The sequence below is a fragment of the Giraffa tippelskirchi genome, chromosome 7 (assembly GCF_054371585.1).
Source record: "Giraffa tippelskirchi isolate mGirTip1 chromosome 7, T2T-mGirTip1v1.2.pri, whole genome shotgun sequence".
In the NCBI taxonomy this organism is placed as follows: domain Eukaryota; kingdom Metazoa; phylum Chordata; class Mammalia; order Artiodactyla; family Giraffidae; genus Giraffa; species Giraffa tippelskirchi.
Window position 1 is genome coordinate 35,786,840 of NC_137281.1, and position 13,010 is coordinate 35,799,849.

Below are 13,010 nucleotides of genomic sequence, written 5' to 3' on the forward strand. Positions count from 1 at the left end.
ATGTCACATACCTGGGCAGAGCAGAGCTAGGCTAAAGGCTCAGCCGTCCTCACCCCTGCTCCCAGGGCCCCTTCTCCTGCTGCCCCTCTGCCCCAGGGGTCTCTAGTGCTTCCCCAGAGAGTCTTTTGTTGGTTTGTTTTGGCCACACCGCCCTGCGGCATGTGGGACCCCGGGGCCACAGATGGAACCGGTGTCCTCTGCAGTGGAAACACAGAGTCATATCCACTGGTCCACCGGAGAAGTCCCACTTCCCCAGAGAGTCTTGGCTCCTCCTTTGTTCCATCTTCCCAGAGGCCCGGGTTGCTGAGTCTGACCCAGGAAAAACAACTGTATTTGATCCACAAGAATTTTCAATTTTATTAGTAAAATACAAAATGGCACAGACATTGGCAATAGGGTTGGAAAAGCAAAAGGATCAACCAACTCCTTCTAAAGCCCTCCCCAAATTGTCTTTGCCCCTGTCTTTCTCCAGAGGACCTCACAAAGTCTGTAGAAGGGGGACCTGTTGTCCCCAGCCTCTTTGTCACAGGGGGGAGCCCCATCACAGGGGCCCCATCCCTTGAAGGCTCCCCATCAAGAAGAACCCAAAAAGTGCATTCAGATCTGCTGTCCTCCTCTCTGAGTGGTCAGAGTGCCCGCAACCTGAGCCAGGCCCTCACGGGCGTGGAGGAGGGCCAGGCAGACAGGGAAACCTGGCTTTCCTTTCTCTGTGGACCAGAGCACTCTCTCAGTATCTGTCTGCAAAGGAGCATGCCACCTGTCCACGGAGCAGCCCAGCCCGTGGGAGGCTCCTCTGGTGGGGTGCAACGAACACCTTCAGAGACAGTCAGAGGGAGTTGGGGAGCTGCCACCAGAGACCCTGAGGGGTGAGACTTACAGGTCCGGCTCTGCTGGTGGGGTGCTGGCCAGTCCGGAGAGCCTTCAGCCCCACCCAGGCCTGCCTGAGTCTTCAGTGTCTAAAAGGGAACCTCTGACATCATGTCCACAACTTCCCCTGCCCTGCCTGTCCCTCCCCACAGGACAGAGTCCCTTTCAGAAATAAACACGGGAACCTCAGGTTTCCACGGTGGATTCTGATCTCATGGAAAACATCATGGAAATCCCTGGCCCTGCCTACAGTGGGGGCGAAGAGGAGGCAGGAAGAGCTCAGAGTGCAGAGGACAGTGTTTTCAAGGAGTGAGAGGTGGAAGAGGAACCCAGGCCGAAGGAAAGAAAGAGAAAATGCTGGACCTGGGTGCCTCATGAAGGAGTGAAGGAGGAAGGGGTGTGGCTACTGCCTGCAGCTGCTCCCTGGCTCCTTTCTCGGAGCCTGCAGGCCTCCCCTCCTCCTACAGCCTGTCATTTGTGACCTGGTAGGCTGTCACAAGTCGCCGAGGGGGTCGGGGAGTGGGGGCAGGACCTCCTGGTCACAGCATCCATGGACGTGCCTGTCTCACTGATGGTCGAGAGCATCTCTACTGCTGAAGGTTGAGAAGCTGCACCCAGGGTCTGCAGAAAAGGGTCTCTGGATCAACTAGTGATGCCTGACAGGGGTAGAGGTTATTGCCACATATCTACCATCCCTCTTCCCTTTCACAGATGAGACACCAGAGGGATGAATGTCTTGATGGACTGGTGAGGGCCTGGGACTAAACTCCCAGCCTTTCCACTCATAGTCAATGTTCCTTCACAGATGCGGAGGTTGGGGGTCGGGGGTAGGGGGTGGGGGGTGGTGAGGGTGGAATCAAGGCCAGCAGATTACTTCATCTCTCATTCCCAAAATGTCTGCCTAAGGGCAGAATCTTCACTGGGAGCAGTCCCAGGAAACACCGCACTAACCTCATGCAAGAAAAGACAGGTCCCCGCCTGGGGCGTGGGGTCTGTACAGGGGACGGGGAAAACTAGCACCGCAGGTGGCCGGGGTGGCTGGCAACCGCAGCGGGACCAAGAGATGCGACGAGGTCTGAGGGAGTGGGCAGGAGAGGCCTGACCTGAGGCTCGTTTGCGGGAGGGGATGACTGTGGTAACACAGGGGGATCGGGTCAAAAGGGCTGGGCGTTCAGTAAATCATTGTTGACTGGGGCTGGCACAGTATCTAAGGGACCGTCTAACCAGCCAACAGCAGAGGAGTATTTTTTTGTCTTGGGACGTTGGAGTGAGCTGGGGAGGCCACCTGCTCTGTCCACAGTAGGTCACGAATGGTCAAGGGTGGCCTCCAGGAGCTGGGAGCAGACCCACCCAGATGACCCTGCCTCCTTGCTCCAATCATCCCAGCTTGGGCCAGGCCCTTGGGTGAGGGTGAGTGTGAGGATGGGGGACCCCGGGCCGCTGAGTTGAATGACTGGACGCAGGCAGGAGGAGAGCTCACACTGGCACCAGGACGTAAGAGTTACTGCCACAGCTCCGGGGGACATAGCAGATCCCTTCCATCACATCCCCCACCGTCTTGCGGGGGCAGCTCTGCAGTCTCTGGTAGGCAAACATGGCCACCCCCAGGCAGAAGAGGAGACCGAGGAAGGCCAACAGCCCTACAGCCTGCCTTCGCGTGGCCACCTGGGAGTCAGGGATGGACGTCATGAGGATGCCCAGACTCTGGGGGCCTGCAGTGGCGAGACCGGGCTCCTTGGCCATGGGGAGCTCCTCAGCCTTGGGGGCCCAGCTGCCCGAGGCCAGTACATCCATGCTGGGGGTCCCTTCAGAGAATACAGTGACCTCGACGACACTGGACATGGTGGCCGACCCCAGGAAGGCATCCCTGTGAGCTGAAGAGGGACTCGTTTCTTTGGACCCTAGAGAGTTCTTTGATGAGTCCTGTACCTTGATACCCACAGTTAGGCTTCCAGGCCCAGTGCTGTCCTCTAAGACAGTGTGGGAAAGAGTCGGGACCTGGGTGGAGGGGACCAGGGAGGGGAGGGCCTGGGTGGAGGGGACCCAGGTGGGGAGAGTCTGGGTGGGGAGGGTCTGGGTGGAGGGGGCCTGGGTGGAGGAGGCCTGGGTGGAGGGGGCCTGGGTGGAGGGGACTGGGGTGGGGAGGGCCTGGGTGGAGGGGACCCAGGTGGGGAGAGTCCAGGTGGGGAGGGTCTGGGTGGAGGGGGCCTGGGTGGAGGGGGCCGCAGAGGCTTTCCCCTCAGTCCAGAGGCCTGCCCCAGGTTGGCCGACAGCAGAACTCTGCCAAGATGTGGCGGTGGTGATGGCAGCCTTGTTGAAAATCTCAGTTTTCTGAGTCCCTCCATCTGGAGCTTTTGACGCGGAGGAAGACCTGGTCCCCATGGAACCAGCCACTCCTGGCGAAGTCCCCAAGGCACTCTCTGCCCCCAGGCTACTGCTTTCGCCTGTGAAGTTCGCCTCTGAGGCAGCAGACCAGTACATCTCCCCGGTGCCCAGGGTGGTCCTGGGCTCACCCTCACCGATTTGCCTCTCGAATGTGCCGCTCTTTTGAGTCACAGCAGCCTTGTGGTCTAGTTGCTTCATGACTTCCTGGACCCATTTCTCCTTTGGGTTAGCACAGATTGATTTACCCTTCACAGTCTTCAGGCTGCAAGGAAGGAAGACAAGGGAGCCAGTGATCCTTAGATGCCATGCAGAGTAGGAGCATCACACAAAAGCTCTGCAGGTGAGCCGACCTGGCTGGAAATCAAGTCCCTGCCACTTACTAGCTGTGAGCTGTGAGCTTCTTAACTGGGGCAGCTCAGCTTACAGAACTTCTGTGTTCTCACTTGAGAACTGGAAAGAGAGTTCTGTTTTCCGCAGGGTGACCAACCATCCCAGAAAAACTGGGACTGAAGGGGTCTTTTTGTGAAAATTCCAGCAAACCAGGACAAGTTGGTCACCCGCTTCTGTGTTATCGTAAACAATGAAAAAGATGTAAAGCAACTGGTTCAGAGCGCATGCATGCGAACTTAGCCACTCAATCGTGTCCAACTCTGTGCGACCCCATGGACTGATACGCACAAGGCTCCTCTGTCCATGGAATTTTCCAGGCAAGAATATTGGAGCGGGTTGCCATTTCCTACTCCAGGGGATCTTCCTGACCAGCAAGATAATAAAAATGTAAGTAATAATGTCATGAACATGAAGATGGGGGCTCTTCGATGCAAGTTTTCTGACTGGGAGATGTCCCGGGTGTTCTCTGCCACCAGGTGTATGACTGGCAAGCTTGGTGGTGGAAAAGACTCAATGTCATAACCTCCTCTTCCTTCTCTCCCTCAGTTGAAGGCTGCCCTCTGGACCTCTCTTCTCTCCTAGAGTGTATCCTCAGGCTGCAAGGGCCCCTAGGGTGCTACAACCCTCTATATGGTGGCCCTGCTGGGACCCTGAAAGTGAAATGTGATTGAAAGTGTTAGTTGCTCAGTCGTTTCTGACTCTTTGTGACCCCATGCACTGTAGCCTGCCAGGCTCCTCTGTCCATGGAATTCTCCAGGCAAGAATACTGGAGTGGGTTGCCATTCCCTTCTCCAGGGGATCTTTCCAACCCAGGGATTGAACCCAGGTCTCCTGGATTGCAGGCAGATGCTTTACCATCTGAGCCACCAGGGAAGCTCAAAGAATACTGGAGTGGGTAGCCATTCCTTTCTCCAGGACCCTGAGTTCCATCCAAATCTTGAGCTTCCTTTGAAGCCTGCGTGTGGCTGGTTTAGTACCAAGACCACAGCTCAGAGCTGGCTGGGACCCCTGCTCCACACCCTGGCCTGTGCTAGAAATTTTGCCTGGTTAAACTTCATACATTTTCTGCAAGATGGCTACTACATACATCCCCATTTTACAGATTAGAAAACTGAGGCTTAGAGGGGTAATATAAATGTGCCTGTCTCCAATATGCTAGGAAGCCAGAGAGGTCCAGAAAGCGAGCATGACCCTGAAGGCCCCACAGGCACAGTGCTGTCCCAGCACCATCATCCCCTCTCTGGAGCATCCCACTTCCCCTTCGCCTACAAAAGAGAAGCAAACATATAGGGTAGCATGGGGGAAGTGAGGTTTGACAGGTGAGCAGAGAGGTCAGGCTGTAGCACAGTTGCCCTCTTAGTAATCAGTGGGAGGAAGTACAATTTTCTTTAGCTGGGCCCCTGCTTCAGACAGGCTGTTTCCTGTTGCCAGGAGTCAGGGTCTGGCGGAGACTGCTTTAGGACCCAAAGGTCAGTCCTGGGGAAAGGCCTCAGGGCTGGGTGACTGGGCAGTACCCAAGAGGGACCCCAAAAGATCAAGCAGCCAAGATGGCCAGGAGTCCCAACACCCAGAGGGGAAGCCGGCTTGGCTTGACCCCTCCAGGAAGTCTCAAGTCTGGGAGGGATTCTGTTTCCTTATCTGTTCAACGGAGATAATAACCTTGGCCTCTCCTATTGTCTGCAGCTTCTAGGCACACTGCCAGGCGCTTTAGTTTCACTATCTCCTTTCATTCTCCTCCAAACTACCCATTTTAACAGATAAGGAAACCAGAGCCCAGAGGGTAGATAAGATCATTAGGGCCACCTAGATTGTAAGCGGTGAAGGCAGAATTCACACCAGATCTGCTGGCATCTAGAGCCTGCACTTTCAGAACATCATGCTTTTCCTCTCCCATGAAACCCAGCAGGTTCCAGAGCTGCATAAAACACCCTTTGGCCCAGTAGGAATTACCACCCCGGGTGGCTTCTCCAGGCCATTCAGGAAAGCCACAGCTCATGTTTGCCCAGGGCACAGATATTAAGGTCAGCGAGGAGGCCAGCAGGTCAGGAGCAAGAGGAGCACTTGCTGAAAGCCCTTGGCCAGGAGCCCAGTTTGGGGTGACAGGATGTGGACATGGGTCAGCAGAGACCAGGGGCCTGAAAGGAATGCAGAGGCCAAGAGGGCAGTACCTACATGACAGCTCCATCATTGCAGGACTCCCGATTTCGTTGGTAGCCGACTAGACGAGACACGGAAATCTTCTGGCTCATTTTGTTGCAGGAGAAGTTACACTTGTTCACACCGTGTTGCTGTCCTGACCCCACAGAGGCCCCCAGTCAGCCAGACTGTCCGTGGACATCTGGCTTCCCAGACCCATGCCAGCTTGTCCCAGCCACACCCTCCTAGCCAGAACCAATGCCCCACACCCTTGACCTCAGCCCCCTGTCCCCGGCCAAACCTCTCTAGGCCTCAGTTTCCCCACCTGTAAAATAGGGACAGCAATAGAATCTACCTCACAGGGTTGTTGTAAGGAGGGAGGACAAGGAATTCTTATAAAGCTCTTATTGCCTGGCACATCTTGTTTAATTTTAAAATTCAGTTGCTGGAGTGGGTTCACCAGGGGAGGGGAGTATGAAACTGACAAGGATCTACCTGAAGTTACACAGCCAGCAAGTGACGGAACAGGCTCTCCTGCCAGGCCTGGTTCCCAGCCCTTCTGGATCCAGGACGCTGCCATTTCCCCCACCATGCTCTTACTCTAGTAAGTCACTTGCTCAACTCTCACCCCCTCGCATCGGGATCCCATCCCTCCATCTCAGCCTGATCCATTTCCACAGCCTCTGGGACACCCCTAGATCTCTGTCCATTCACATCCCATGTGTATTCCCTGTATACATCATGGCAACTACTGTAATGACACATATATATGCCCAGCCAAAAAAAAACTCTTAAAGGCACACATGCCACCAGGCTGACGTAGCAGATAACAAAAAGTTTAAATATATAACGACAACCACCTTCTAAGCAGTATGCTGAGTAGACAATCCTTTGTTCTGCCATTAAGAGCCAGGATGAGGATTTCCCTTGTGGCTCAGTGGTAAAGAATCCACCTGCCAATGCAGGAGTCACGGGTTCAATCCCTGATCCGGGAAGATCCCAGATACTGTGGAGCAACTAAATCCATGCAGTAAAACTATTGAGCCTATGCTCTACAGCCAGGGAGCCGCAACTACTGAGTCTGAGTGCCCTAGGGCCTGTGCTCACCAACAAGAGAAGCCACCGAAATGAGAAGCCTAAGCACCGCAACCAGAGAGTAGCCCCTGATTGCCTCAACTAGAGAAAGCAGAGTGCAGCAACAAAGACCCAGCACAGTCAAAAAGTGAATACAGAAATAAATAAATTGTATATAAAAAGAGCCAGGATAAGTTGGGAAGCAGCTCCTGAGAGGAACCAAAAGGGCCATTTGGATTCCCAAGACAAGCTGGGGGAGCAGGAGTAGGGAGGAGGGATAGAGATGGGATTGTGCATGGGGTTGGGGCAGAATGGGATAGGCGGGGCCTTAAGATGGCTGGGTCTCACGTGGAGCCAGACAGAAACCCCAGGACAGAATGATGGTGACTCAACAGACAGTTGAGAACCCAGATATTTTATATAAACATTCAAAGTGGTTTGCACTGCATCTCTACCTTCCCCTAAAATCTCCAGCAAAATTTACTCTGCTTGGTATAAGTTCGAGAGGGGCCGGCCAAAAAATGAAGAGCTGGAGTTTCCGATCGGCGTCAAGGTCATTTGCAGCTGAAGCAAGACCTCAGAGGGTTTTGAAAAATCTAGAGGTTAGGACTTCCAGGGCAGTGGAGCCAAGAGTACAAACTTACTTTATTTCTGCAGAGCTTGGGAGGTCCCCAGTGATCCCCGGGTTCCACCAAAACACACATTGCTCTTGCACAAATACTTAATGCACGTGGACACACAAACCAAATATGCTCTGCCTTCCCAAATACAGGCGTGCACGCACACCTTCTAAAATCTGCCGCCCCTTCTCTCATCACGCCCCCTGCCTCAGCCCACCCTGCCTTGTGGGGAGCTGGGGGAGTCAGGGCTTGCAAGGTCGGGGCCAGGCCATCAAAGGGCATCACTAGTAGCCCCCGAGGTGGGCAGGGGGGCTCCCTGCAGCTGGTCCCTGAGTCACCAGCTGCCCTTTCTCTCTGAGGAACCAGGATGTGAAAGTTGCCCTGCTGCCTTGTCACCCTACTTTCCCCGCGGAGGGACCTCAGAATGACTCAGCAGTAGCCTCCCCGGTTCCTGCTGAGCAGAGTCAAGAGTCAGTCCTCTAGGCTGGAGTGGCAGGTGACTTCCGGGGGAATCCCCAGAAAAATGGTGCCCTTGATGACCTGGTGCCAGGGGGAGGCTGCCCAGTGGTCAGGAGGGACAAACTAGGGAAGCTAAGTGCCCTTTTCTGACTCTGCATCCACTATGCCCACCTCTAGGGCTTAATGAACCGCAAAGGCAGCCTGTCTCACAGTCCCCACCCTCTGCCACGGTGCCTGATGGCCTTGGCCAGGTTCTGTTCTTGCTTTTGCCTAGGAAGGTGGTGTAACTAACGGAGCGGCCTTTCCTTCTAGGAACTGAAGTTTTCTTTTCTGTAACTGGGGATAATGTCTCGACCAGCCAGTCATCTATTAACTGTTGTGTGAATGTAGGAGGACAGGGACCTTGTATGTCTTGGTGTCAGTGTTTCTCATCATCAAGCATAAGGTGGATATAAATATTCATTGAATGAAATAATGTCTCAGTCTGCTTATCCCTCCACCCACCTCCCTACCCATCTATCCATCCATCCATTTATCTGCCCCCTCTTGTCAATCTGCTACCCATTCCCTGCCACCCACCTATCTACTCCCCACCCATCCCTACTCACTCCAGTTCATCAATCTACCCGTGCCCCACTCACCTACCTACCACCTGTGTGTCCCCTAGGTATCCTCCACCCCCTTCATCTACCCATCCCTCCATCTCTCTCCAGCCCACTTACACATCCTTCATCCATCCGTCCACTCCCTGATTCAGCCAACATCTGTTTGAGTTACTTTTGAGTATCTACAAAGACCCAAGCCCTCTTGTCCTTAACTCTGAACTCCTTCTCCCAGAGGTGCTGATGCTGAGCTTGGAGAGAGTACCTCAATCCCAATAAATGTTATCAGATAGCCATGTTCACTCGGTCAACCAACAAATGCTGACCTGCCTCTGGCCAAGCCCTGTGAGGAGTAGAGGGATGAAGAAGGCCCATCTCAGCCTCAGAAGTCTCTCAACCTGATGGACGGCTAAGACAGAACCACAAAGTATCAGAACTTTTCTTAGTAGACCACCTATGCTGTATTGGACCCTACGCTCAGCCCACACACATCTGCTCTCATTAATTCCTGCAAAAAGATTACTTTTATCCTCATTTTAAAGATGTGGAAGCTGAGAATCAAAGAGGTTTAATGACTCACCCAAGGCCACACAGCTGCTTAGTGGCAGATCTGGTTTTCCTCCCAGCCCCTAAGACAATCCTCTATTCTAGGCTGCCTTAAACGCCAAGAAAAAACACCATGTTCCAGAATAGACCTCAGAGAAGCTGCGGTTTACATGAGGGAGAGACCACTTCCAACTACAAGTGATCAGAGGGGGTTTCTTGGAGGAAGTGTACGTTAGGCTGGAGCTCAAGGACTGTTCGGAGGGTTATAGGCAGGAAAAGATGGGAATGTTCTGAGTCTCTGGATTTTTGGGTGATAGAGAGAGAGCTTGAGCCATTGCTCAGCTGTGTGTCTCAGACGAGTCACTCAGGTTCTCTGAGTCTCCCTTCCCTTCCCTGTAAAATGGACATAATAACTGCTTCATGGGATGGTTATGAGAATACAGCTTTTAAAATATCTGGACCCTTAGAGAAGAGTTTTCTCAACAGCAAACACCACTGACATTTTGGACCACGTGATTCTTTGTTGTGGAGGCTGTTCCGTGTACCGTAGGATGTTTGATATCACCCCTGGCCTCGATGCACTAGATGCCTAAGTACCTCCCAACCAAACGTAACAACCAAAAATGCAGCCAGAAATTGCCAGATGTCTCCTTGGGGGCCAACTCCAGCACCGAGGACCACTGCCCTAGAGATACCCATATGATTCTCTCCCCTGCCTCCCTCAATGCCACCCTCTCCCCTGACTCCCTACATAAAATCTCAACACCTTCCACACCACCCTTCAATCCCTGTTTTTTTTAAATCACAGCATTTTTTTTTTCCTTCTAACAGACCAAATCCTTTACTAATTCATTTTGAGTATTATCTGTCTTTTCCAGTTGATATTCAGCAACCCCAAGGGCTGGGATCACTGGCAGTTTTATTCACTGATGCAGCCCCAGCACCTAGAATTGTACCTGGCAGATAGTAGGTGCTTATCTACCAAATGAATCAACAAAGTGCACAAGGAAGCCACTTTGTACATGTAAAATCCCAACCAATGGGAAATAGAGGAATTTTTAATTTAGATTCGACCTGAGCCTGGATATGACACTCTCAATTTATCCTCCTCTGCCTTTCCCACCCACCCCTACTGCTAATCAGGGGGGCAGACGACAGCAGCTTAATTCAGATTTATTTTTCCTCTTTCTTGTCAGAGCTTGAGTGGGAGTGAATGCGTCAGTGCTCAGGGAGGAAAATTCTCTGTTCTGACTTGTATCTGCAGGTTTGTTACATAAAGCAGAGGAGCCTCCTGCCTGACACAGCCCCGCAAACCCACATTTGGGAACTGACGCAGCCACCCTGCACCAGCCAGGGCGGTAGCCACAAAGTCCCCAGCTCCCCCTCCCTCCTGGCCTCTCCTGCTTGTGGTCCAATCCCTAAGTCCTGCAGGAGCTCCCAGGGGGTCTCTCTAAGCCACATATGTCACCATGGCTAAGAACTTCCAAGATGAACCTGGCCAAATGCCCAGTTGTAAAGCAGGAGAGACAGAACTTCAGAAAGGTTGGAATAATGGGAATATCTCCCAGCAAAACCAGTGGCCAAGATTAGGGTGGGCACCTGACGATTTTGAAGCCTCCGGCTCCTGGATAGAGCTTCCAGAGTTCCCCCCACCCAGGATCCCTCCTCCATCCTAGCAGAGAAGACCCCCCTCTGCCACCCAGCTTAGTAGAAGCAATCCTCCTCCTTCTCCCACTTGCCAACTGTCCTCAGCCTCACCACGCACATATAGGCAATAGCTATATTTAAAGGTGCAGCAGCTGGGACCAAAGAAGGCAATACCGTACTCAGGGTCACAGCTATGGCCAAGCAACCTCCACCTGACTCCTCATCTTCCAGTCCTCACTGTCCCCAAACACCTCAGGGCTCAGGCGTTCAAGCCCAGGAAGCAGGAAGGCCAGAAGCGCTTGGCCTGCACCATCTCCACTAGCCTGCTCTCTGCCCCACCGGTGGCTCTTCCCCAAACAGAGGGACTCGGGGGACAGTGTGCTCCATGGAGGTGTCCTGGAAGCCAGAGATTGATATTCATTTTCCCAGACTGGCTGTGTGCCCTAAGGCAGCCTCCCGCTCTCTCTGAGCCTCAACCTGCCAGATGGCCTGGGTATTCCCAGAGGATAGGGCTGACTCAAACAGCTCTTGAAGGCAGTGAGATCCACAGAAGCGGGCGCATGCATCCACACTTCCTCCTGCACCCACTCTTACCCTCTCCTGTCCTACTTGCTGGCTGTGAATCTTCAGGTCAGTTTCTCAACCTCTTTGGGCTTCCATCTTAATCATGTTGGGTGGGATCGATACATCATGCCCTCCCAGGTCCCAGGCTTCAGAAAGCAAGTGACTGGAGGTGAAAACATTTTCTAAACTGTGCTTTGGAGGAGAAAGACAGTACCCTGAGTGGGGGAGGCAGGGAGGGGACGGACTTGGGCAGGGGGATTGCGGGCTAGACCAGAAGCACAGTGATGAGCTCAATTCATGAGCTGCAATGACCTTGACCTCCACTGGTCCTGAGCCCCTTCTCCTGGGGAGGCCTTGAAATCCGGCAGGAGAAAGTCCCAACTGTGGCCTGGCCTGGGGCCAAGCCGAGACTACAGGAATCAGGACCAAGGATTACATATTAAACCCGGATAGGGAGATGAGCCCACGGTCTGCCAGGGCTCTATCCGAGTGCCCACCGAGAGCCTCCTTAGGCTTCCCACCACCCCCACTCTCCCGGCACCCCCACACCTGGCATCGTCTGCTGCCCACACCACCTCCCTGCACTGCCAAGTGGTCGTCACCTTGCTCACTGGGCCAGGCAGGGGCAGTCTCTGGTGAGAGTAAATCTTTCCAGCCGGAAGGCAGACCACACGACCAGAGAGGTGTCCAGTCGCATCCCCCCCCCACCCCTCCGCAGCTCCTACCTCCCCCACCCAGCATATACGTCAAGAAGGGGCTGCCAGGGATCATCTCCCTGTCCAGGGAAGGCTCTGGGGGCCCTGACGTCAGGTTGAGGGGCAGAAGTGGGACTAGGGGCTCCCTTTACCCGGCTCATGCCTGAGTCCACCCCACTCACCGGCTAGCAGCACAACCAAATGGCAGAGGAGAGCCAAGCAGAGCAGCCACGAGAGAGGTGGAAGACCCATGGCTGGGGCGGGCGGGGGTCCAGGGGCAGCCAGACAAGCGGCAGGGGCCCTTGTCGAAGCTCAGCGCCGTCCCCTGGCCGCCTGAGCTCTACTGCGATTTATAATGGGGCTCCTCTGCCTCCGCCTCCGCCTCCAGCCCCCGCAGGCAGCAGGCAGGCAGTGGGAGGGGAGAGGAAGGGAGCGTGTGCAGCAACTGGATTCCTCAGGATGTTGCCAAGGAACCGAGCTAGCGGCTCCCTGGCTCTGGGTGAGCGGCTTGTGGTGGGGGAACCGGGCTGGCTCCACATATGGGGACCTGCCTGGGAGGCTGGACCAGGCCTGTTAGGGTTCAAAGGGCTTCCTCTCTTCCCATCTGCTGAGGCCGCCTTCCTCCTGGGAGCTGGCACACGTCCTAGGGTCTGAGCTGGGGCCCTAGCTCCTAAGTGGGCAGAAAACAAAAGGACAGAGGGCTGGAGAGTGCCGGTGGCAGGCAGCCAAGCCAGAAGGACTCAGGGGTCCCGCCATCTGGGGTCTGACAAAGTCTCCCCTGGTCTGGGAGGGAGCTCTCTGATGCCAGGAAGGACCCCTAACCCTTACCTCTCAATGCCCCAGCACCTGGGGGACCTTGTTCATCAAGGTGTTCCCTGAGGCCAGCATGGAACCTGGCAAACAGTAGGGGCTCAGGACAGCAAAAGCCTGCGGAAAGAAAGAGCCAGCCCCACTTCGCAGGGGCACATGGGGAAACGGAAGCCCTGAGAGGGGGCCAAGTCTTCCACAGAGAGCATCAGAGAGGA

The 13,010-nt window shown here is 54.3% G+C and overlaps 1 protein-coding gene across 2 annotated transcripts; it reads right to left on the reverse strand.

Moving 5' to 3' along the window:
- Nucleotides 1–332: 332 nt before the first annotated feature.
- Nucleotides 333–12,311, reverse strand: CX3CL1 (C-X3-C motif chemokine ligand 1). 2 transcript variants are annotated; one of them, XM_081514236.1, is made up of 3 exons: nucleotides 12,168–12,311; nucleotides 5,815–5,935; nucleotides 333–3,514 (listed from the first exon to the last, which is right to left on the reverse strand). In XM_081514236.1, exons 1-3 carry the CDS (start codon nucleotides 12,235–12,237, stop codon nucleotides 2,344–2,346), a joined length of 1,362 nt encoding a protein of 453 aa, XP_081370362.1. In that variant the 5' UTR covers nucleotides 12,238–12,311; the 3' UTR covers nucleotides 333–2,343. The 2 variants fall into 2 exon arrangements, with proteins under 2 accessions (XP_081370362.1, XP_081370363.1); XM_081514237.1 differs by having other exon boundaries at nucleotides 5,811–5,935.
- Nucleotides 12,312–13,010: the final 699 nt, after the last annotated feature.